This window comes from Toxotes jaculatrix, chromosome 4 (genome assembly GCF_017976425.1).
Source record: "Toxotes jaculatrix isolate fToxJac2 chromosome 4, fToxJac2.pri, whole genome shotgun sequence".
NCBI classification, from domain to species: domain Eukaryota; kingdom Metazoa; phylum Chordata; class Actinopteri; family Toxotidae; genus Toxotes; species Toxotes jaculatrix.
Window position 1 is genome coordinate 27,301,104 of NC_054397.1, and position 22,558 is coordinate 27,323,661.

Consider the following 22,558-nt stretch of genomic DNA (forward strand, 5'->3'; position numbering starts at 1 on the left):
CAGCAGGTGAAAGCAGGTGTGGCTGCAGCTTCTTTACACAATGTCAGCTTTCTTTTCCTTCTTTGTGTGCTGTGTCCTGGTTGTTAATCTGAGAAAGTGTGGCCCGCACCCAGCTCCAGCACGCAGACATTTTATACCCACATGTTACAAAACCAAAACATTACATTCGGTATCATGTATCACTGTAACTCCATGACTCATATTCATGAAGAACAACATGGATGATTCTGGAAAACAAACATACTTTTGACCAAACTTAAATGGAAATTTAGACTTTATTTTTAAATGAAATTATGCAAATATATATAGTAATAATAGATTATTCTACCTCAGCTTTCCCCCTCTGCCTTTGTGCCACACTCCTATGTGGTTGTTAATGTCATCTTAGGCCACCAGCTGAAGATCCCCCTGAATCAGACAGTAGAGGGCTTACAGTTTCAGCCAAGTTACACCAACATTTCCCTGATCGTCTTCCTATTTGATCCACTAATATTAAAGGACCAGTCATTTGTCTTTTGTAGTGTTTTGTGATGTGTTCTTATGTAACTAAGTGATGCTTATTTTATGTTGCCTCATGTCTCTCATGCTCATGCATGAGCATGAGAGACATGAGGCAACATATGAGACATGAGATACATGTATCTCCCCGGGTTAGTTTAAGGTTGAACACACGATTTAAATAAATTGCTGTACCATAAAACCTCACCTGGACCTCTCCACCTGCCTGTAGACATCGTACTTAGACCTCGTCCACACATGCACAGGTATTTGTAAATAAGGGGGATTTTCCTTTTAAAAAAAAAACAACAACAACAAATAAACAACAACAACAAAAAATCTTCATCCACATGGAAATGTAAAAACTCGCTGTGAAGCATTGTGCACCCAGTGTCAAACCAACCAAAAGCCTGAAAAAGTCATTCCACTTCCAGGGCATGGAAGTAGAAAAACTGTACATTTCTGTGTACATATGTAGCAGGTCCTGTTTATGTCCTGTTTTTGTGACGTTAAAACCAGCACTATTTTTGGCTGACTCTTTAAAGTAACTAGTGACTATATTTGTCAGAAAACGTACTGAAAAGTGGAGGAGTAGAAGTACAAACCTACATGAAATATCCAAGTAATGTTCAAGTACCTCAAACCTGTACTTCAGGAGATTTAAGTTCCACTGAACCTTGCACGTTTCTCACTGGACGTTTTTTTTTTTTTTTTTTAACCGCAAGAACAAAGGATCTAAATACTTAGATGAAAAAGTAAATCGATGATGGAGGTGTTGTGAAATCGGTGTGCCGTGTGAGCCAACACCACATCACAACCACAGACTGTGACGCTTTTCCACATTTCCGACAGTATCTTGAAAGCAGCACTGCTGAGCCGCTCCTCCACCCCTGTCTCCAGTCCGAGCTGAGAGGTCTGTGTGGACGTATCGGTGTCTCTGACTGGCAAACCTGCAACTGTGCTCCGAGCTCTCACCACACGGACTGATTACACACAAGGTAAGTGACTGGCCAAAGGCTTCACCTGCGTCTGGAGGGGGGGGGGGGGGGGGGGGGGGGGTTAGGTTATTAAATGGGGAGGGTCCTGCTTTGCAACGCGCGGACTCGATGGAAGCACATATTGTTCCTAAACATCCGCCGTAACAAACCAGACCGACTCATATTCACATTCCACGGGTCTAACGCACGAGTGGCCGGAGTGGAGGGATGAAGCCAGTCCCTCCGGAGGATCAGCTGGCGGATCAGCTGGAGGACCAGTCTGATGTGGACTCAGCGGAGACGCCTTGCTGTCCTCGGTCTGCTTTGAGCACAAGCCCCAAAAAACACCTCTGAAGTTGAATGGGTGTGTGTGTTCAATAAAGGCGCATTCAGTCTTTTTCTCCTCCATGTGCAGCGCGCGCGCGCCCGGTGGGAGGTTTGGATAACGGAAGGATGTGACCGACAGAGTCTGACGGTTATTTATTTATTTATTTTTATGTTTTTTTATCTGTGCACGCGGCCACACCTCTCGTGCCTTTCTCCCGGTACGGGTCTCGCAGCAGCAGCAGCAGCAGCAGCAGCGCACTCCTCTCTGATGCAGACGCATCTCAGACACGGGACTCTGGAGGTGCTGCTGGAAACAGGAGGCCATGCTGCCGAATGCCACTGCCCTTTGTTTTTCTCCATGTTTATCTGACATACCATCAGGTTTCACTGGGAGCGGACCTCCCCACTCCCCACTCCGCTCTCTCTTAGGGCTGGGGCCTGTGTGGCTTTCAGGTGCTGTCGGAAATATCGGCAGTGACCAGGGTACACAGGGGCTGCACATATCCCCCTCTAAGTTTTTTTTTTTTCATTAACGTTAAAGTTACATTAATTTGCCTCTCTGAGAAAATGATGCAGATGGAGTCCCAGGTTATAACCAGTTAGATAATACACCATTACATGTCCATGAGTTTTCCTGCCAGAGCTGTGTCTGTAATTCATATGGTTTGCTGTTCTTCACAGGGTGAAATGTATTACTTCATTTAAAAGTAATGCATTTCACATTTTATTAGGCCTAATATAAATACAGCATGATGCATATTTAAACTGATATGTGTGGTATTGAACATGTCAGTGTTAAACTCCAGTCATGTTTCATTTAATGTTGCAGGAGAGTGAAATAGAAACGCTGAACATAAACTTTGAACGTTAACTGAAAATTGACATTAAAGTGGTCTTAATATTTGAGACAAGAATTTGAATGGCATCATTAAATCAAAGTGATTTGATTATTTTGATTAGTGATTAATCTGGAGTTTTGTGATTAATGATTTGATCTATAAAAATGCCTGAAAACTGTAAAGAGTTCCTATTATAATGTCCTAAATTGTGTTTTGTCAGACCAACAGTCCACTATCCAAAGATACTGACTTTACTATCACGGATTACAAAGAGGATTTTGTAAGACAATTTTGACCATTAGAATAGTTGCTATTAAATTTGCCAAATTTATTTTCTATCAACTAACTGATTAATTGTTGCAGCTCTAAAGCGTTGTTTACAGAGCAGCATAGCTTGAGAAGTATTATTGGTGCAGTTCTGCTAAATTAAGCACGCAGCACTCCCTCAGAATAGAAGGGAAGCAGCCAGAGCAGCTGAAATGCAGACAGGTGCAGACTGAGAGGACCAGTGGAAAAGGCCAGTCCGCTTTCTGAGGTCAGAAAACTCGTTAGTTCATTTACTGAGAATCCTGACATTTGTTCCAGTAAAGGTCAATAAAGAACCAAAGTTGCACTGTGGTAGATAAATGTGAGTAGTCGGTAGTCAGGGTTTGCATTAGCTGAACAGTTCTCAGGGACTTTCTCTGGCTCTGAATTCAACATGTGTTAATGGAGAAAATGACACAGGAGCTCCGAACATCCCTCATGTCTTCATTATCAAACCAACTCAACACTTTTATGATACCAAAATGTGTCTCTGGCACAGAGTTTCAATCCCGTCAGATTCATAGTCTTGCACACTTCCTGATGAAAACCCTTATTTTGAAAACTTCGTACAATGTCTAATTTAGGCAAAGTTAAGACAAAATTGAACTAAGTGAAATCATTTTTATCTCAGGTAGAATGAGGCCAGGCGTTGCTGTGACATTAGTGTTGTGTTGTGAATGAAGGAAACACTGAATGTGATGTTAGGGCCGATACTTGAGCCACTTAACAGGATCAATACTGGTTCCTCCACTGAGCCAGGGTACTGGGTTGGTGAGTCTCCAGTCATTTTAGCATTGGTACTGAAAGTCAAAGATCACATTGGCAGTGGTATAAAAAAAAACACTGAGTCTAGGTCATATTTAAACATACTGTACATGCACTTGCTTCCTCAGGTATATAGAGTGGCTGACTGCAGAGGAGGGTAGTCATTAAATCTAGTTGACCTACTGCACTGGATGAATGAAACGGTTTATTTAAACCAGTTTACACGTCAGCAGGGTCAGCTGTTAGGATTAATGAGCTACATGAATCAAAGAAACGGGGAAGAGACGAGCAGGCGAGCAGACAGTGTTTGGTGAAGCCTCACTCAGGTTATCTCTCGTCACTCTGAGTGTCGTGTGTGAATGTTTGAACACAGCAGTTTATCAGTGACCTGTCAGAGCAGAGGTGGAGCTGAGGCCGTTTGCAGAGAGAAGCGGAGGTTTCACCGGCCTCCTCTTTAACTGCAGTATGAAAAAAAAAGGATTATTACACCTAGATTTGATGCGATTTGACTTTCCCTTTTGCAAAAAATCAAGAACTGATTTTAAAGAACTTAAACAATATGTTGAACAATCTTCAACAACTTGCTGGTAGAAGTACAACAACAAAACAACACATCAGTCATGGGAAAGATTAACAACCTCAAAGGACTAAAAAGAGAGCTTCAGGAGGAAAACTCAAAAATGGCAAATGAGTTACTTGACATATGGTGCAGAAGCCTGGGGAACAACATGAGCATAACAATTCAATAAACACTGAACATCAGAATCCTCCATGAAGGGAGGATTTGTTGCAGGCCTGTTGTATTATGCCGCGTCGGTTTCATCTAGGTATACCTAATTAATTGGCAAATGAGTGTGTGTGTCACAGTTATCTGACACATAGGGTCTATTATTTTTTATTATTGTTAATATCATAACAGCTGTGATGTGGAAATGAGATGATGACTGAATTAAATGTTGATCTATTAATGAGATATTAGTGACGCTGTGAGCAGGCACTGCACCGGTTTGTGACCTGCCCATAAGGTGAAGGAGGGTGGGAGGGTGAAGGAGTTTCTAAAGCTGCCAGTCATTATTCCACAGATCTGGTTTAGCAACATTCAGAAAATAGTCTCTCATTGTACATGGCTTGGAAAGAAAGGTGCTCGTAGTTTAGACTGTTCAGGCAGATCGGACCTAAGCAACAGAATACACTCATTTTTATCATTTTATTTATCTTGTGGACCATAGTGTCCAGATCATTTTAGTCAATACCAGTCCTTTAAAATATGCCCAGATCAGCCCTGATATGGATCCTTAGGAAGAAGCTGTTCACTGAATTTCTTGACAAACTGTCCAACAGTTGTTGAGACAAACTGACTGATCGTGTCCCACAGATGGAGGAGGTAGTTATTCTGAAGGAGGTGATCTGAATGTTCAGCCATGGACACATTCTGTTAAAGTGAACATAAACTCAGTAAGGACTGCAGCCCTCTGTCTACAGTGACAGCACTGTGGACTTCATGTCTAATGAACTTTTTGTGTGTCCTGTCTTCAGATGATGTGGAGTGTTGTGATCCTGCTGGCTGCTGCCATCAGTGTTGGTGAGTATCATCTCATTTCTGCTCTCCCTGCTAGGCCAGACTCAGCTGCTGAACAGCTCTCATGAACACAGACATCGATGGTCTGGGACTTCTGCAGAGTTTCACAATGCTCCAAAGTCAAAATACAACCAAACAGATTCATATGCTTTCTTTATACCAGTGGTTCTCAAACCACTGGAGTGACTGAGAAGCAGTGTGTGTACTGTGTTGCACTGCCTGGAGATACCTGAAAGAATTTAAGACATAAAAAACTTTATCAAATATTACAGAACTATAGATGTTCATCATTATCGGTAGAATGAAAGAGCCTTTGTGCTCTTTCTCTCTATCCTTTTTTGCTTTCTCAAGACAAATGTCCTTTGCTGGGCTCTTATGTGACTCTATGCTCCTTCAGCGTTGTGTCTCATGTGTCAGATGGAACAGGAGCTGAGTGCTGAGGCACTTAACTCTCAAAAACTTAATGAACATAAAGGTGGACCCTCACAGAAGAGTCCGTGATTGAAGTAGAAATGTGGGAACACTGAAAAAAGGTTTTGTTGAATTTACTCAATTTTAATGTTGAAAGTGGTTGCACACAAAACACTCATCTAAATCGAGACATATTTTTTAAGTTGACTGTACTTAATATTTTTGAGTAATTTCAAATAAATTAAGCCGTTTCAGCACAAAAATTCTGAGTATTACTCAGATTTCCTTAGTAATTCTAACTAAACCCATGTTTAATTTACTTAAATTCATTATATAATTGTGGTTACATAATTTGTTATTGTTATTATTGTGCTTTAAATTAAATTGTTTTATTCTACATGTGTAAAATATGTTAATTCAATTCACAATTTTATTTAAAACAATCAAAATACATAAGTAGATGTGGGGATGGCAGAGAAACCCTGTATACAACAATGAGTTGTGGCAGTGTGGAGCAATTCCCAATTCCATTTTATTTGACAAAATAAAACTTCAAAAACTTCACAGTAAAAAATGCAGTGCTCTTTTTTCTCAAGTACTTGATTCTCAAGAAGAATCAAAATAATACAGAACAAAAGAACAAAATTCGCTCTAAACTGCTTTTCTGGTTATACCCTTAAAGTTTGGGCACATGGCAGGAGCTATAATCTGGACCTGTGTTCAGGAGCTGTGCTTCTCTCCTTTAGGCTCCGGCCACCACAGCCTCCTCACTTTTATACTGGTGGACTGCACCAAGAAATCAATATCAATTATCTCTTCCAGCACACTTACAATAATCCCAATACTAAATAACATATTATCAAATAGAAGTTCAGTTAAACTTACTTTAAAAACACATATTTCTTTTTAAACAAGATACTTATACGGGTCATTTCACCACAAAAGACAAGACAAACCCCCCTATTTAACCAAATGGACCGCTCCAGCCCAGGTTTGGCTGTTCCTGGTCTGACAGAGGAAGAAGTGCAACAAAGGAGACAGGTCAACACAATTTAAATTCAATAAATCAAATACACGATCACAGTGTGACTTCTCTCCTTCACCTCCTCCTCCAAATGTTCATACCACACACATCACCACCAGCACTTCACACCAGGATCAACATTCTGATAAAATCTACCTGAGAAAGAGCACATGTAAGGCACATGTGTAGCACATGTGCCTGACTTTAGTGCACGGGGTCTCCCTTTGACAGTAGCATAAAACAATTTAATTATTTTGATTCTTCTTGAGAAGTGCTCTTGAGAATTTTTTCCCCCCTTTTTTGCTTACTTTTATCTTTCTGGTTCGCCCAATGTGCATTTTTTACTGTGGAGTTTTTGAACAAGACTCCATTTTATTTGACAAAATAAAATGGAATTGGGAACTGCTCCAGTCTGCCACAACTCATTTTTGTATACCGGGTTTCTCGGCCACCCCCACATCTACATATGCATTTTGATTGTTTTAAATAAAATTGTGAATTGAATTAACATATTTTACATAATGTAGAATAAAGCAATTTAATTTAAAGCACAATAACAAATTATGTAACCACAATATATGAATTACATAATGAATTTAAGTAAATTAAACATGGGTTTAGTTAGAATTGCTAAGGAAATACAAAAAAGTACTCAGATTTTTCTTGCCGAAAGTGCTTATATAATTTATTTGAAATTACTAGTACAGCCAACTTAAAAAATATGTCTGGATTTAGATGAATGTATTGCATGCAACCACTTTCAACATTAAAATTGAGTAAATTCAATGAAACATTTTTTTCAGTGCAGTTTGAAGCTTACTTGGATTACACCTACACACACCTGGTGTGTATAGGTGTAGTAACCTTAACATTAGTAACCTTAACCTTAACATTAGTCAACAGTGCACATTCCATCCAGCATAACTGGGTCTAAGGTGTTGTTCTCTGGTATTGTGCTATCTGCTGTGGAATCTCTGTTTCTCATGTATTTGCCGTGATGAGGGCATGTCAATACACTTTGACACCTCAGGCTGGTGTGGTTACAGGTGCAAACATTTGCTTTTCCTTAGCTGTCAATCTTTCCATAACTTGAGCTAAATGTTTTAGTGGCTCAGCTGTAACCTGAGGGCAGCTGTAACTAATGTTTTTCAAATAACAATTCATCAAATGACAAAGCATCAACAGTGTGTCTCCTAATGATGAAGCTACAGACTCTCAGCTCATTGTTCGTTAGTTTAGCTGTAGACCCTATTACTGTTTTGGTTCACTGCCATTTCTTCATCATCTGTCTGATGCTCTACACAAGCTGTGAAACTCTTTCAGAGCTGCTGTGAGAGGAAGTGGTGTAAGTCGAGGCATCCCACAGGCCTCAGTGGACATCACACTCTTCTATCATCCTTCGCCTTTGCTGCAAAAACTGCCTTTCATCATGACAAGATCAGCTCTGCTACACACGCTAGGAAATTATTTTCCACCTTCAAAAGCCCCCCTCTACCCCACACCTCCTTCTTTACTCACAGGGTAGCAGCCATCAGTGGCCAGTTCACAGAACCACTCACCTCCTCTGGTTAGAGGTGTGTCACTTACTTCATTTCTTCCTTTCACTGAGAAATTTCAATTCCATTCAATTCAATTTTATTTATATAGCGCCTTCCACAATCAAAATTGTCTCAAAGCGCTTTACAGAGACCCAGAGCCTGACCCCAGAGCAAGCACTTAAGGCGACAGTGGCAAGGAAAACTCCCTTTTAACAGGAAGAAACCTTGAGCAGAACCTGGCTCAGATGGGGGACCCTCCTGCCGATGGCCGGGCTGGGTGAAAGGAGGAAAAGGAGGAAGATAGGACAGCTGGGAATGGAGGAGAGGGGGAGAAAGACATGCAGCATAATACAGACAATGTGGGTCAGTATTTACATTACAGTTAGTGAACAGTTATTGGATAATGTGTGCTCAGCAGATTAGAATTATGAAACAGAGCACGGAGGCAAAAAGCTGTCATGACTGGTAATTATTTACATTACAGTTTGCAAAGAATATTAATCAAATATTTATCTGTAGCAGAACGGAACATTAAACATGTTAGAAATAGATCATTGTAAACAATAAACAGCAGCAGGTGGGTGGAGCCAGGACCATAGGACATGCAGCTCCGGAGCCAGAGGTACCTGCAGTAAGGTACAGAGAAAGAGAGACCAGAGAGAAACAAACACAGGACTACGGGACAGAGAGGACACAGAGTTAATGACATGTAATAAAGGCTAATAAATTTGAGAGTGGGTCTGAGGAGAGAAAGAGAAAGAAGAAGAAGTGCGCAGTAAATCATGGGATGTCCCCCAGCAGCCTAGGCCTATAGCAGCATAACTAGGGGATGATTCAGTTGCCTGAGCCAGCCCTACTAAGGGCTATATCCTTAACTGTAACAGTGTCTATAGAGATAATTGTGACTAACTATAAGTTTAATAAATAACTAGGACTGTAACTACAACTAATTATAAGCTTTATCAAACAAGAAGGTTTTAAGCTTCGTTTTAAAATTAGAGAGGGTGTCTGCTTCCCGAACCCAAACTGGCAGTTGGTTCCATAGGAGAGGGGCCTGATAGCTAAAGGCTCGGCCTCCCATTCTACTTTTAGAGATTTTGGGAACCATAAGCAAACCTGCATTCTGGGAACGAAGCAATCTGTTAGGATGATATGGTACTATCAGCTCTTTGAGATATGAAGGAGCCTGGCCATTGAGGGCCTTATATGTAAGGAGAAGGATTTTAAAATCAATTCTGGATTTTACAGGAAGCCAATGAAGAGAAGTTAGTACAGGAGTAATGTGATCTCTCTTGCTAATTCCAGTCAGTACTCTCGCTGCAGCATTTTGGATCAGCTGGATGCTTTTTAGATAGTTAACTGGACATCCTGATAATAGGGAATTACAGTAGTCCAGCCTAGAAGTAACAAAAGCATGGACTAATTTTTCAGCATCACTCTGCGACAGAATGTTCCTAATCTTACTGATATTGCGCAGGTGAAAGAAGGCGGTCCTAGAGACTTGTTTTATATGTGAGTTAAAGGACAGATCCTGATCAAAAATAACTCCAAGGTTCCTCACAGTCGTACTGGAGGCTAAATTAATGCCATCCAGAGTAACTATATGATTAGATAAACTGTTTCTGAGGTGTTTGGGACCAAACAAAATAACCTCAGTTTTGTCTGAATTCAGAAGAAGAAAGTTACAGGTCATCCAGGCCTTTATGTCTTTAAGACATGCCTGAAGTATGGTTAACTGATCTGTTTCGTCTGGTTTCATAGATAAATATAGCTGGGTATCATCCGCATAGCAATGGAAATTTATTCCATGCTTCCTGATAATATTGCCTAGGGGAAGCATGTATAAGGTGAACAGTATCGGTCCAAGCACAGAACCCTGTGGAACTCCATGACTTACTCTGGTATATATGGAGGGATCATCATTAACATGGACAAACTGGTATCTATCTGATAGATATGATTTAAACCAGCCTAGTGCTGTTCCTTTAATCCCAATAACATGTTCCAATCTATCCAATAGGATATTATGATCAATGGTGTCAAATGCAGCACTAAGATCTAGCAGGACAAGTATAGAGACGAGTCCATTATCTGATGCTATAAGAAGGTCGTTGGTAACTTTCACCAGTGCTGTCTCTGTGCTATGATGAACTCTAAATCCTGACTGAAAAACTTCAAACAAACCGTTCCTATGTAGATGGTCGCACAACTGAGTTGCAACAGCCTTTTCAAGAATTTTAGAATTAAAGGGGAGATTGGATATAGGTCTATAGTCTATGTCAGAGTCCAGAGAAGGCTTTTTAAGTAAAGGTTTGATAACTGCAACCTTAAAAGCCTGTGGGACATATCCTGTAACCAACGAGAGATTTATCTGATCTAATATGTGAGTGCCAATCAAAGGCAACACATCTTTAAGAAGTCTGGTCGGGATAGGATCCAAAAGACATGTTGATGATTTAGATTTAGAAACTATTGAAGTCAATTCAGCTAGATCTATGGGAGAGAAACAGTCTAACGACAAATCAGGACTGGCAGACATTTCTAAAGATGCTGTTCTAGACATACCTACATCATTAACAGTTGTAGGCAGGATGAGATGGATTCTGTCTCTAATGTCTACTATTTTGTTGCTAAAGAAGCTCATAAAGTCATTACTAGTGAGAGCTAGAGGGATGGATGGTACAACAGAGCTATGGCTCTTTGTCAGCCTGGCTACAGTGCTGAAAAGAAACCTAGGGTTGTTCTTGTTTTCCTCTATTAATGATGAGTAATAGGCAGTTCTTGCCTTACGAAGGGCTTTTTTATACGTTATAAAGCTGTCTTTCCAGGCTAGGCGGAATTCCTCTAAATTAGTGGATAACCATTTCCTTTCCAGCTTTCGTGATATCTGCTTTAAAGTACGTATTTGTGAATTGTACCATGGAGCTAGCTTCCTCTGATTACTGACCTTCTTTTTCAAAGGGGCAACAGAGTTTTGGAGGAAGATGGCTCCAAAACTTCTGTTCTCAAGTCGTCCGTACTTGAGTCTAACCGATCTGGTTTCAAGAGCAAATTTTTACAGCTGTTAGAGAAATAAAGTCGAGCTAGAGCAATACTGGATTTTTGGGGCTAATTCTGATACAGATTTTTAGGGAGTAAAAAAAAATTCCAGGACAAGATATCACCACACTTAAAATGATTCCCCACCCCCCATTTTTTCTAAATTCTGTGAGTAGCTGAAATTCTGCCTCATTATCTTTCTCCCTCTGCCTTTGTCTCAGAGTCCTTTTCTGTCCATGACCATGAGCGTTTAAACCATGGTCGACAGCTGAAGATCTTCCTGTCCAAGAGCGCGGAGAAGCTGGAGTTCACCCCAGCAGATGATCCCAGCAAGACCTTTCTGTACTGGGAGAGAAATAGAGCCAGGTCAGAAACACTCAGGGACAGGACGGTCACAGAGGGAAGCTGTGAGTCGTTTGCTGTATTGTTGTAGCTGATGTATTCCCATGTGGCTGTCCATCTGTCCTCTACAGGATGGCCAAAGGTCGGGTGTCTGGCACAGGAAGTGACCGACGCTGGTACATTGACAAGGTAACCAAAGACATTTGGTTTTCCAGTGAAAATGTTGAACTTCTGTCCAAACCCCACTCAGTGATCTTAGCTTTCCATCAGAAACTCCTGGTTATTGTGCAACCACAGATGTTTCTCACAGTGTATTTATGTGGTCTGTGTGACTTTGCCAGGTGACTTATGAGGACCAGGGGACCTACATCCAGAAGGACTTCTGGAACAAAGAGATCTCCAACTTCAAAGTGGCCGTCACACGTGAGTTAGCCAAGGGTTGTGTTAGCCATGGATGCTAAGACCTTCTGCTTTAAAGTCACCATATGTAACATTTTCTGAACATCTGAAAACCATTCTGAGACCTGCTTCATTCCTAGTTTTTAAATATACATCATAGATATGATATTTCAGTGTTGCTCACATCCGTTGTATTTGGGAAGAGGCAGATCGGAAAACCAAGGTAAAGAAAACCAAAACTAATTATAGAGGTCTAACTGAACCTTTATTCCATCCTTGTGTGAAACTACCCACGGTATAATTTGTATTAATCAGGCCCCTTCATGCCTGGCACCATATGATATCCCTCATTCTAAATGGGTTTGACTCGCTCAGACCTCCACTGATCCCAGACTATAGTGATGCTGAAATTACGTTCAGCCACAAAGTTTTTTGTTTTTTTTTAATAAAACTTTCTGTCTCTCTCTGTCCTTTCTTGTATCTGTAAGTTTCCTGTTCTTCCTCCTCTGCTGGCATTTCGTGGACTCTTTGTGTGTTCTGTTCTCAGTGTGTTTGCTCAGGATAAAGACACAAATATAACTCCATGCAATGGATCTTCCCTTTTTTTCCTCTCACTTTCTTTATCCTCCTCCTCTCTTTTCCAGCCAGACGTCACTATGTGAAGTGTGTAGCAGGAGAGAGTCTCTCCATCTCACTGGAGGGCATTGACCTGGCCGACGCTGCCCTCTACTTCTACGGGGAGGCTGAAAACGCTACACTGGTGAGATGGATGGATGAAAGATGGTTGGGTAAAAGTGAGCAGAGGGATGCAAGGATGGATTTTATTACAGGTGCACACTAAACTGGAATATCATAAATGTTCGTACTTGTATATATATCTGAGCAGAAGAGCTGAAGGGGTTCTCTGCAGGAAGTTCACTTTATCTCTTCATCACTAAAGAAATCAGGTGCCAAACTCATTGGCTCAATAAATAAAGATGGTGAGTCGTCTCAGGATAGTGAAAGCTGCTCAGAAGTTCCCTGTGATTCACATGGAAATGCAGCTGCTGATCCTGAGTGATGCTCTAACAGGGCTTTGTCTCCTTCAGGTGCGTGATGGTGCTACTGTTTCCCAGGACCTTGCAGCTTACTGGGACCGGGTTCGAACCCACTCCATGAGCATCGAGATCAGGAATGTGAACTACAGCGATGTGGGACGTTACGTCCTGAGAGACCGCAGGACCCGGCTGGTGTCTGTAACCAGGATGGACCTGACAGGTGAGTCCCCATGTAGATACCTTCATTTATTCTTCTTCCTGTGGATCCACATCAGGTTCCACAAAGTGGTCACTAGGCACGTAGGTCTACAGGCAGATAGACAGGCAGGCAGACAGGCAGGCAGCTGTAAATGAGCTTTCACTGTCTCCTCCACAGAATGAGACAGGCTTCCTGATACCAACCAGGCTTTAATGGTCTCATATCTGCCTCTTAGGTTCATCTATAAATGATGATGTGAGTCTCTCAGACTAATCAAACAGCTGAAGGAGTCCTGCAGATAGTAGCCGGATGTTTCTAACAGGACTGTACAGAGTCTGTAAGCACTAAATAGTAATTAAATATCCTGTAGTTGGTCAGTACAACAAGAAAAGCTCCATTCTCTTCAGTCCGCTAACAGCAGCCGTGCAGTAGTGCCTTCCAAAGTAAAGGGAGCCACGTCGATTGACAGTTGACATGTGCATTGCACTAGATCTATTTTTAACAACAAACCCTCCCCCTCCGCCCTCTTTTTACCCATGATTCTCAGCACCTAGCACCTCAGACCTGTTATAGGGAAACTGGACGGGCACCTGTTGCATCCTGGTCCTCAACAGTTTGTCAGGGTGATTTACTTGTTAAACCGTTTTGTACTGTCCACATTCACGTAACAGCTGTCCCTGATAGGATTATTAGGCTTAACTGTCCATATTATGAAACAAAAAAACTCACATTATATTAAAAACATAGTAAGCCAACAACCCCCTGCTCATTAACTGGAGCCTGATGAGAAAAAAAAAACAAAAAAACAAAACACTGGCTGGTATTTGACTGCTGTCTCCAGAGACATGCCCAGATACCGTGTCTGTCAGTGTGGGACAGACAGTAAAGTTCACAGGCAAACAAACCATCTGATCATTTTTCTGTGTGTGTGCAGCCTTTCGTTCTGTAAACAGAATCAGAAAACAATACATGAATATAGTTGTTACACAGCGTGAGTCCCTGCATTAAAACTGCCTCTCTGAGTTCACAGACTACATGTCTCTCCTGACTCCTGGGCTGGTCCTGAATCAGTTTCAGTCTCTTTCTCTTCTTGGTCTTTTTCTTTAGATCTTGAGTCATTTGCTTCTTTGCTCTCTGCATGTTTGTCTCTGCTGTTGCATCTTGAGTTTCTCCCTCTCATCTTTCTGAATTTTGGATTATATGCAAATATGCTGAAAGCTTGTAAGAGTTCAGTTTAAAACAAAAACAAAAACCTGGATGTAGACTGCCAAAAGGGATGACTTTCTTGTTCAGCAAGAGAACAGAGGGCGCTCGTCTGAAATAAGGTCAAGGACTGAGGTGGATGCTGAGGTGGACTCAGAATGCTGGAGGGAACGAAGACGCTGGCAGAAACACTGATATCAGTCGGCAGGTCAGGAGCATATGACAGTGTGTTGATCACAGACTGTTGAAGCAGCAGAGATAAGACAGAGGGAGTCAGCAGGTATGTCCTAATCACCAGGTCTGTGTGTTCGACACATAGTCACGGATACGGGAGGAGGTTGTTGAAATGAGAGGATACACAAAGAATCTGGCAACGCAGTGCCCTTAATGAAAACAGCAGGAAGATATTGAAGTCAGGTGAGAATAGCTGAATGACTGCAACCCTGCACAGTACACACCGTTTCTAATCAGTTGGCTGAAACATGGAAAGGCCTACATACTGTCGGCTGATGGGACATAAGAATGTCCAGTAACTGTAATGTCACAGGTGCAATACTCTGCTAATAATCTGTGATCCCCCCCCTCCTCTCTTTTTTCCATTGTAGACCATCATGAGTACAAAGAAGGAAACCCTCTCCTGGCTCTGCTCTTACTGCTGGGTATCCCAGTTGGGATTTGCTGCTGCTGTCGGAAGAAGATTTTCAAAAATAAAGCCACCAGTGCTGCGACACTACAGACACAAGTACGTCTCACAAATGTTCTGTTTCCTGTTTCTGACAGTGAATGTCCCACAGGCTTACTTTCAGTCCAAGTACAACGACACAAACTGGGGGCCATTTAACTGTTAAACATGATTATAGTTTTACATGGACATTAAAATGTTCATTCAGCATTTCATAACCTGCTCCCCCACCCAGCATTCACCTGTAGGCTCTGTGTGTCCCTTCCCCTAACGGGAGTTATTCCAGTCACTCCTCACTCCCTGCTGAGATCAACAAATCAATAATGAATATAATGATTAGACGCAGCCCCAGAACAATGAACTGCTTCATTATGCGTGTGTCTCTCCAGGCTGCCCCGGAAGCAGTCCAACCTCAGAGTGGTCCTGTTGGACCTTGTCCTCCCTACCAACCAGGGGCGGTGAGCGAACTACTTAGGACTTATCTGTAGGCACAGATGTTACTTCACATCTGTGTGTCATAATCCAGTGTGTGATGGATGTGGTTGTCTTTGAAACTGGTGTTTAAATTGATTTTTTGATGCTCACTCACTAAATTAAAGAATGTGTTTCTGTGTTTGCAGGTTTATTACCACGGCTCCGACTCAGGCATGGTACATAAAACACTTCATAACACACATTTATTACATAACGGCAGAATAAATATCTATTTACATGATCAGTGTTTATCAGGGTTCTTATCACTGTGTTTACTGGATATTTCCAATAAATGGAGAACTATTGGTTGATTATGTAACGCTGATGTAAGACAAGTGTTTTTGTTATGTACACGTTTGTGTGTGTTTGCTCTTGTAAAGAGTCCTACAGTCCATCCTCCCCCTCCGACTGCAGGCCCAGGACAGTGGAATGGCCCCCCTCCCTCTCCAGTTAGTATCACACTGCAAGTCTGTTTTGTTAACTATGGAGAGACCTGATGAACCCAGTGTGGCCTGGTTAGTGCTTTGTGTTTGTCTCAACTCCAGATCTCCTGTTTATTTGTCTCCCTCTGCAGAATTTCGTCCCAGCCTACCCACCCCAGAACCCTGTTTACCCTCCAGCTATGATCCCCCCTGCCCAGCCTTCACAATGGAATGGTCCACCACCAGGCCAGTACCCCCCCGGACCTGCAGCTCCAATGGTACGATCTTTAACTGAGAGGAATTCCTGAGATGAATGCTGGTCATTACAGACTTTGACCTTTGACCTTTTGGCTGGTTTACGTCAGGGCACCGTGTGTTCTCTGACTGACCCACATACACATTCTGACAGAAGAAACTACTGTTCTGTCCTAAAACTGTAGGAGTGTACAAAACTTGAGGTCTACACACTGAATTTTAAACAAAGTCTGAGTCAGCATCAGTGATTACAGAGCCTAAAAATAAGCACGTAGGTCCCCAACCTGTTCCTGATCCTGATCTGAGTTCTCTATTCTGAATATCTGCCAGGTTCAATAAGGTGTAGAAGAGCCAGTTGATCATATTTCCCACATTTGTTATAAAGCTCAGAGTATATTACCTTAGTAGTGAAAGGCAAGCTAATTTATTAGAATCCTTCTTAGCAGTGTAAAAGCACTGCATTTTTTATACTCAATCTTTTTATTGTCATTTTGAAAAGCAAATCAAACTAAAGAATCAACGTTTATAACTGTCAGGGAGGGAGCTCAGAAAAGAACTCAAATGCACGACTCCAGAACACAGGGATAAAAGGCAAAGTCTTTAATACAAACAAAGTCGGTACACGGGAAGGCAGTCCAAAAATCAGGCAGAGGTATCCGAATCGAGAGACAAGAGGCAGAACCAAAAAAGAACAAACTGGGTCAAAAACACAAGGAGTAACACAAGGAAACAAATGCTGGAACGCTTGACACTACGGACTAAGACGATCTGGCACAGACAAAGGGGCAGGCAAGACTTAAATACACTAGGGGGCGGGAAGAACAATTAAACACAGGTGAAAACCATAAAGGCGGGACATGTAATCAGAATTGGAGGGAAAAGCACCAGAGGGCAGGAAGTGAATCTAGAACTAAACAGGCAGAGACAGATTTCAAAATAAGACATGAGTCAAACATGAAAGGTAACACAAGGAAATAGTCATCAGACCAGGCTTAGGGACGAGACATGACAATAACAATATTAGCGCAATCAAAGACGACCTCTTCCAGCCTCTTCCTGCAGATCACCTCAGGTTCTGAGGTGTTTCAGTTGGTCCTGCACACACAGCATTTCAGATCCACTCATAGGTTTTCAGTCACGTTCAGGTCCGGGGGCTGTGGGGGCCGATCTAAAAGCTTCAGCTTGGGTTTTTTTCAAGTGGTTCTAGTTGGATGTTATGGTCTGCTTTGGATCATGGTGTAGGACCATGCCTACACCATGCATTTTCACAATCAAACCTCTTCTTTCATGTCACTCTAATGAACTGCAGATTTTAGTAATCGCTGTGTGGCAGTATTCACCGTCAGGTCAGGCTAGAAAGGCCTGTGAGCTTTGTGAGCTGAGCAAACTGCAAGGCACATAGATGTGGTGCAGAAAACACGGAGGCCTCACGCTCAGTTTGTTCCACTGAATGTTACTTTGACCATCAGTGAATGCAGCTTTGTGTGGAAGTGAGTGAGCAGCTAACAGGCTCTGATGCTTCATCATAAATGATGGAGCTTTATCGAGAAAAATCTGTGATCAAGTCAGTTCACGTAAAACGTGTGTGTGTGTGTTTGTGTGTTTGTGTGTAGGGCTGGGCTCCAGCTCCAGCTCCAGTTGTTTATAGCGCTCCTCCACCAGCAGCAGCCAGTGAGGCCAAGGTGGAAAATATGGCTTCCTCTCCTGCCGACCCCCTGCTGACTGCCACACCACAGGTAGGGTAAACACACACACCGCAGGGGATAGGGGAGGGTTTGCTAGTCTTTTTTTTTTTTTTTTACAATGTCACTGTTTGTAATGATGGAACAGGAGTTTTACCTCAGACTTCAATCAGCAGGTAAATATTAGTTTGTATAACTCTGGAGTTCTGTTTCATTATCACTAATTGACTTGTAAATCCTGATACTTCAAATGTTTTGGCCTCCTCTGTCGAAGATTGTGAAAAGTTTTTAGCTTGTTTTGTAGAGAAGTTTTAAGGACTGTGTATATCTGCCCCGTCTGTCAATATTATTTGCCACTTTAAGATTGTTACCTGTCATTGTTATGCAGATAACACCCAGCTTTGTTTAAATCTGTGCCTTTATCTCCTCCCACCTGGATTACTGTAAATCCAGTTACACTGGCTTCCTGTATAATTCAGAATTCAGTTTAATAATTAGCTGTCAGGTGCTGGGTATTTGTACAAGTGGATGTGAGGGAGCCTTCCTCCAGGTGTACCTGAAAGACTATGGGTGATGTTATTTGTGGCGCTAACAGTCCTATTTACAGCTCCAGCAGTGGTATGGGTGATAATTAAACTAAAAAAAAAAAGAATAAAATACATAGTCAGATGTATTGATACAAATGTGGAAACAAACTCAACATTTATTTCATTTCCACCCCACAGACTGAAGCTGCCTCCTCTCCTGTGGCTCCGGTGCCCCCCTCCTCCACCAACGTTCTCAGCTCTTCTGATGGTCCCTACAAGTTCCAGATCGACGGCAAGAACCAGTCCACCAACTTCCTGTAGGGACGCTGACTCCTGGAGCAGCCCCCCCTTCCCCACCCGCCCCCTCCTCCCTCTGATGTTACAGTGAGCCTCTGTCACCAGATTGGAAACAAAGGACAGCATTTGGACATTAGAGTCTATTCTTTGCCTCCTTGCCTTGATCAGCGTTAAATCCCCCACCTGAGTGAGAAGAATGAGCAGTTACCTGTGGTATAAAATCTACTGCAGGATCTCAGTCGGTAGTGTTTTTGGCAGTCAGAATTTAGGAGTCAGGTCTTTGGGGATCAGATTCCCAGAGGTGAGGAGACAAAGAAAGAAAGTTTATTCCTGAAGTGTTAGCATGTGGAATAGAAATGTAATATCAATAACTGACGAGTAAATCTTAAAAAACAGGCCTGAGTTCACTTTACCAAAACCTGAAGAGATGTCATTAACACATGACTGTGTTTTCTAACCTATTTTATCACTGACTCCAGTCCTGTTTATGTCTCTTTCTGCAATTCTTTTTTGTTTTCTATCTCTGATTAGAGAGAGCTGGTGTGATGTGGCAGGAAACAAAGGATTGCCAGAAAAAGATTCGAGATTTACTCCAAAGTCAGAGTCTAGGAGCAATGGAAGGAAAACAGGAACCTGAGGTTAAAGGCTGACTGAAAATCACTCAGTAGTAACAGCGAACAGACGTCTTAGATGAGAGGTGTTTCACTGACACATGAAGAGCCCTGAGGTGTGTTCAGACTAAACCCGGAGGAAGTTTCTGTCTCAGAACTGACTGGTAACGTTTTTTCTGCAGTCTGTGTGTATACAGGGCCGGCTCTAGTCATTTTGGTGCCGTAGGCTAGATAAGGATTTGGTGCCCTCCACCACCAACCACAACATTACCCCACCAGTACCGTCTCATCACCACCCACTCCTTCGAAAGTGGCTACAGCATTAGCCGTCGTCACTGATACTGTTAATGGCTAACGATGTTTTAGCTCAATGCCTTATGTTCTAGGAAAAACAGGTATCCAGCTAGTTAGCTACTGGTTTACATTGGTGGAAAGTAATTTAGTACATTTACTCAAGTACTGTACTAAAGTACAATTTTGAGATACTTCCACTTCTACTTCTACTTTTATACTACTTTATACTTCCACTTAATTACATTCCAGAGGGAAATATTGTGCTTTCTACTCCAATACGTTAATCTACTAGTTTCTTTAAAGATCAAGATTTTACACAGTGGATAATATAACAAGCTTTGAAAGTACAACACATTGTTAAAGATTAAACCTGTGGGTTCCAACCTTTTCAGCCTCTGACGCTGAGTGAACAGCAGTGTGTGTTCAGCGTCACGTTTTCAGCTCTTCCCTCTTAACTCTTATGCCATGGTCTCATTTTAGTGAATCCTCAAATGATCCAACTTTTCAGCAAAAATCAAAGATTGGAGAAGAAGTCACACAAACTGAAAACAGATTAGTGAATCAGAACGTTTTTTCTTCCTCCCTCTAATCTTCTCCTAAACTCTCAGATTTATCAGGACATATTAAAAACAGCAATGTTGTAAATGTTTATTATTGGAATTAAAAGGCTGTTGTTGATAATGTTGTTACTGTAATTGATTAATAGAACTATCTTAGTGACATTCTGTCAGTGTCCCCTGACTTTCTGCACCTTAAGCAACCACCTACATCACCTACGTCACCTATGCCACGAGCCGGCCCTGGTGTATGAGTATAAACAGCCAGCTAGCTAGAAACAGGCACTGACTGTTGTGTGTTTATGTGTTTATGTGTCTTAAGCTTAGCAGCAGCTCCAGATGTTTTTGACCTCTGTACCCGGTGACGTGGACTCATACAGCTTTGTGATACATGTGAATATTCAGCTGAAACTGTCCTGGTCTGTCCAACTATGTCTTCGCATCTAGGTTTTATGGAGTTGTGCCATCTTTACAGTTGGCTTCACATTCAGTCTGAACACAACTCCTGGGCCTGGTCTGTGTTGAATTAGCCTGTACGGGCCAGGCTCCAAGCAGAGGAGCTGTGTGACAGAGAATTGCTAAAACAACAGCTACCTCATTTTTGGATTCTACTTTCTCAACACAGTCAAGACAGTTTATATTGTTTGACGGCATGAATTTGTTTGTCGAAGTCAAATTGGACTCTATACAAACCCCCAGATCCTCTGATAGTGACACTGTAATTCCATCCAAGTGAACTGGGTGTGGTGTTAAGTCTGGCTGTTGTAAATTCTAACAGCTAAACCATCATAATGCTGCCTGAAGAACCACTTTGACCACCTGTCAGAGCGGCCTCATGCCTTCTTACTATTACAGCAAAAAAACATATCACTCATCGTCACACACAGCCTTTGATACGTGTGTCCGAGCTGTGTATCACCAAATCACAGTCAAGAAAATGTAGCTTTAAGGTACAAACATATAGGAACACATACAAATGAGACATTATACAGACCAAGTGCCACCATACCCACACTTTTTTCAGCTGTGCAGCTTTTTCATTTCAGTGTTAGTGCTCATCAGTGGCCTGTTGAGTGTTCCTGTGTCCTTCTTGATGTCTGGGTTGGAGGTCAAATACTTTTTAAGCCTTTCTCAGACGTTCACCTTAAAACCACTAATAGGCCTTTACTGACCCGGAAATAGCATCACAAATTCCTTTCTCTGCCAAAACCTGGTTGCCTTTACAGTGTCTTAGTCTTTAGTCTTTCATTTTGTATTTTGAGGGGAGTAAAAACATCAAACCTTGATACTGTCATCTCCACAGGGTATGCAGACCAGATGTTATAGATGTGCCCATCGTCTTAGGTTGCCTGGTTTCAGTTTGTGTCCTGTATTTGGTGTCAAGGCAACTGGGGTTTTGGAGTCGCATCTTAAACTGGGGCAAACCAGTTCTGGACTACTCTCTCGTCACCACCTCACACAAAAAGAAGCAGTAGGAAGCGTAGGTTGTAGTTTAGTGGCTGTGAACATACCTCATAAAATCTGTCCTTAACTGAGCTAGTCACATGACCTGAACGTGGTGAGTGCCTTTTCATCTCTCAGTGTGAAGGTGACTTTGGCCTCTGTCCTCCTCCATCTTTGTGTCTGGGTAGATTTTCACATCAATGGCAAAATAAGATCTGTGTTCTATTTTTTTTTTTTTTTTTTTACCTTTGTTTCCTAGATCTGATGTTAACATCTTAACATAGCAATGGTAACACAAACTGTGGTTTATATAATGTTGAAAATATCATTTTTATTTTTACTTTTACTTGTGTGTGCGTACGCGTGCGTGTGTGTGCAAATGTAACTAATGATATTCATCAAGTGTAGATGTAGTTGATAGTTCTGGTTGTTGATGGAGTTGGAGACATAAAGCCCACTCTATTCTCATGGTATTTTGGTCTCCCCAGTTCCACATCCACCTCTGGATTTTATGCCAGTGAACTCTGACGTTGGCCTCCTACCTCTCATTTTATACCTCTTCATACTGTACACGTACAACTCAACTGTATCAAAGAAGCTACGCATGAATAAAGAGGCTTTCTGGAGTTCGTCTCACCGTGGTTTTATGGGGGGAAGTTAGAGTGTGGCTGCAGGATGTGTGGGCCTACAGGAGCAGTGACTTCCTGGGCTGAGTGAGTGTATTCTATGTGCAAAAATTCCAAAGCATTCCAAAGACAGTGGAAAGAATAAAAATGATCAAGTGCAGCTCTACACTTTGATTAAAAGTCATTCCAAACAGATTTGTGGCTT

At 41.9% G+C, this 22,558-nt stretch overlaps 1 protein-coding gene across 2 annotated transcripts; it reads left to right on the forward strand.

The window, feature by feature from the left end:
• The first annotated feature begins 1,369 nt into the window (after positions 1 to 1,369).
• Positions 1,370 to 22,347, forward strand: wu:fc21g02. Of its 2 annotated transcripts, none has more exons than XM_041036742.1 (14): positions 1,370 to 1,496; positions 5,249 to 5,294; positions 11,525 to 11,669; positions 11,777 to 11,834; positions 11,987 to 12,068; positions 12,689 to 12,804; positions 13,133 to 13,301; positions 15,089 to 15,225; positions 15,555 to 15,623; positions 15,786 to 15,815; positions 16,020 to 16,088; positions 16,214 to 16,339; positions 17,930 to 18,052; positions 18,724 to 22,347. In XM_041036742.1, exons 2-14 carry the CDS (start codon positions 5,249 to 5,251, stop codon positions 18,844 to 18,846), a joined length of 1,293 nt encoding a protein of 430 aa, XP_040892676.1. In that variant the 5' UTR covers positions 1,370 to 1,496; the 3' UTR covers positions 18,847 to 22,347. The 2 variants fall into 2 exon arrangements, with proteins under 2 accessions (XP_040892676.1, XP_040892675.1); XM_041036741.1 differs by lacking the exon at positions 1,370 to 1,496 and adding an exon at positions 4,985 to 5,096.
• The last annotated feature ends 211 nt before the right edge of the window (positions 22,348 to 22,558 follow it).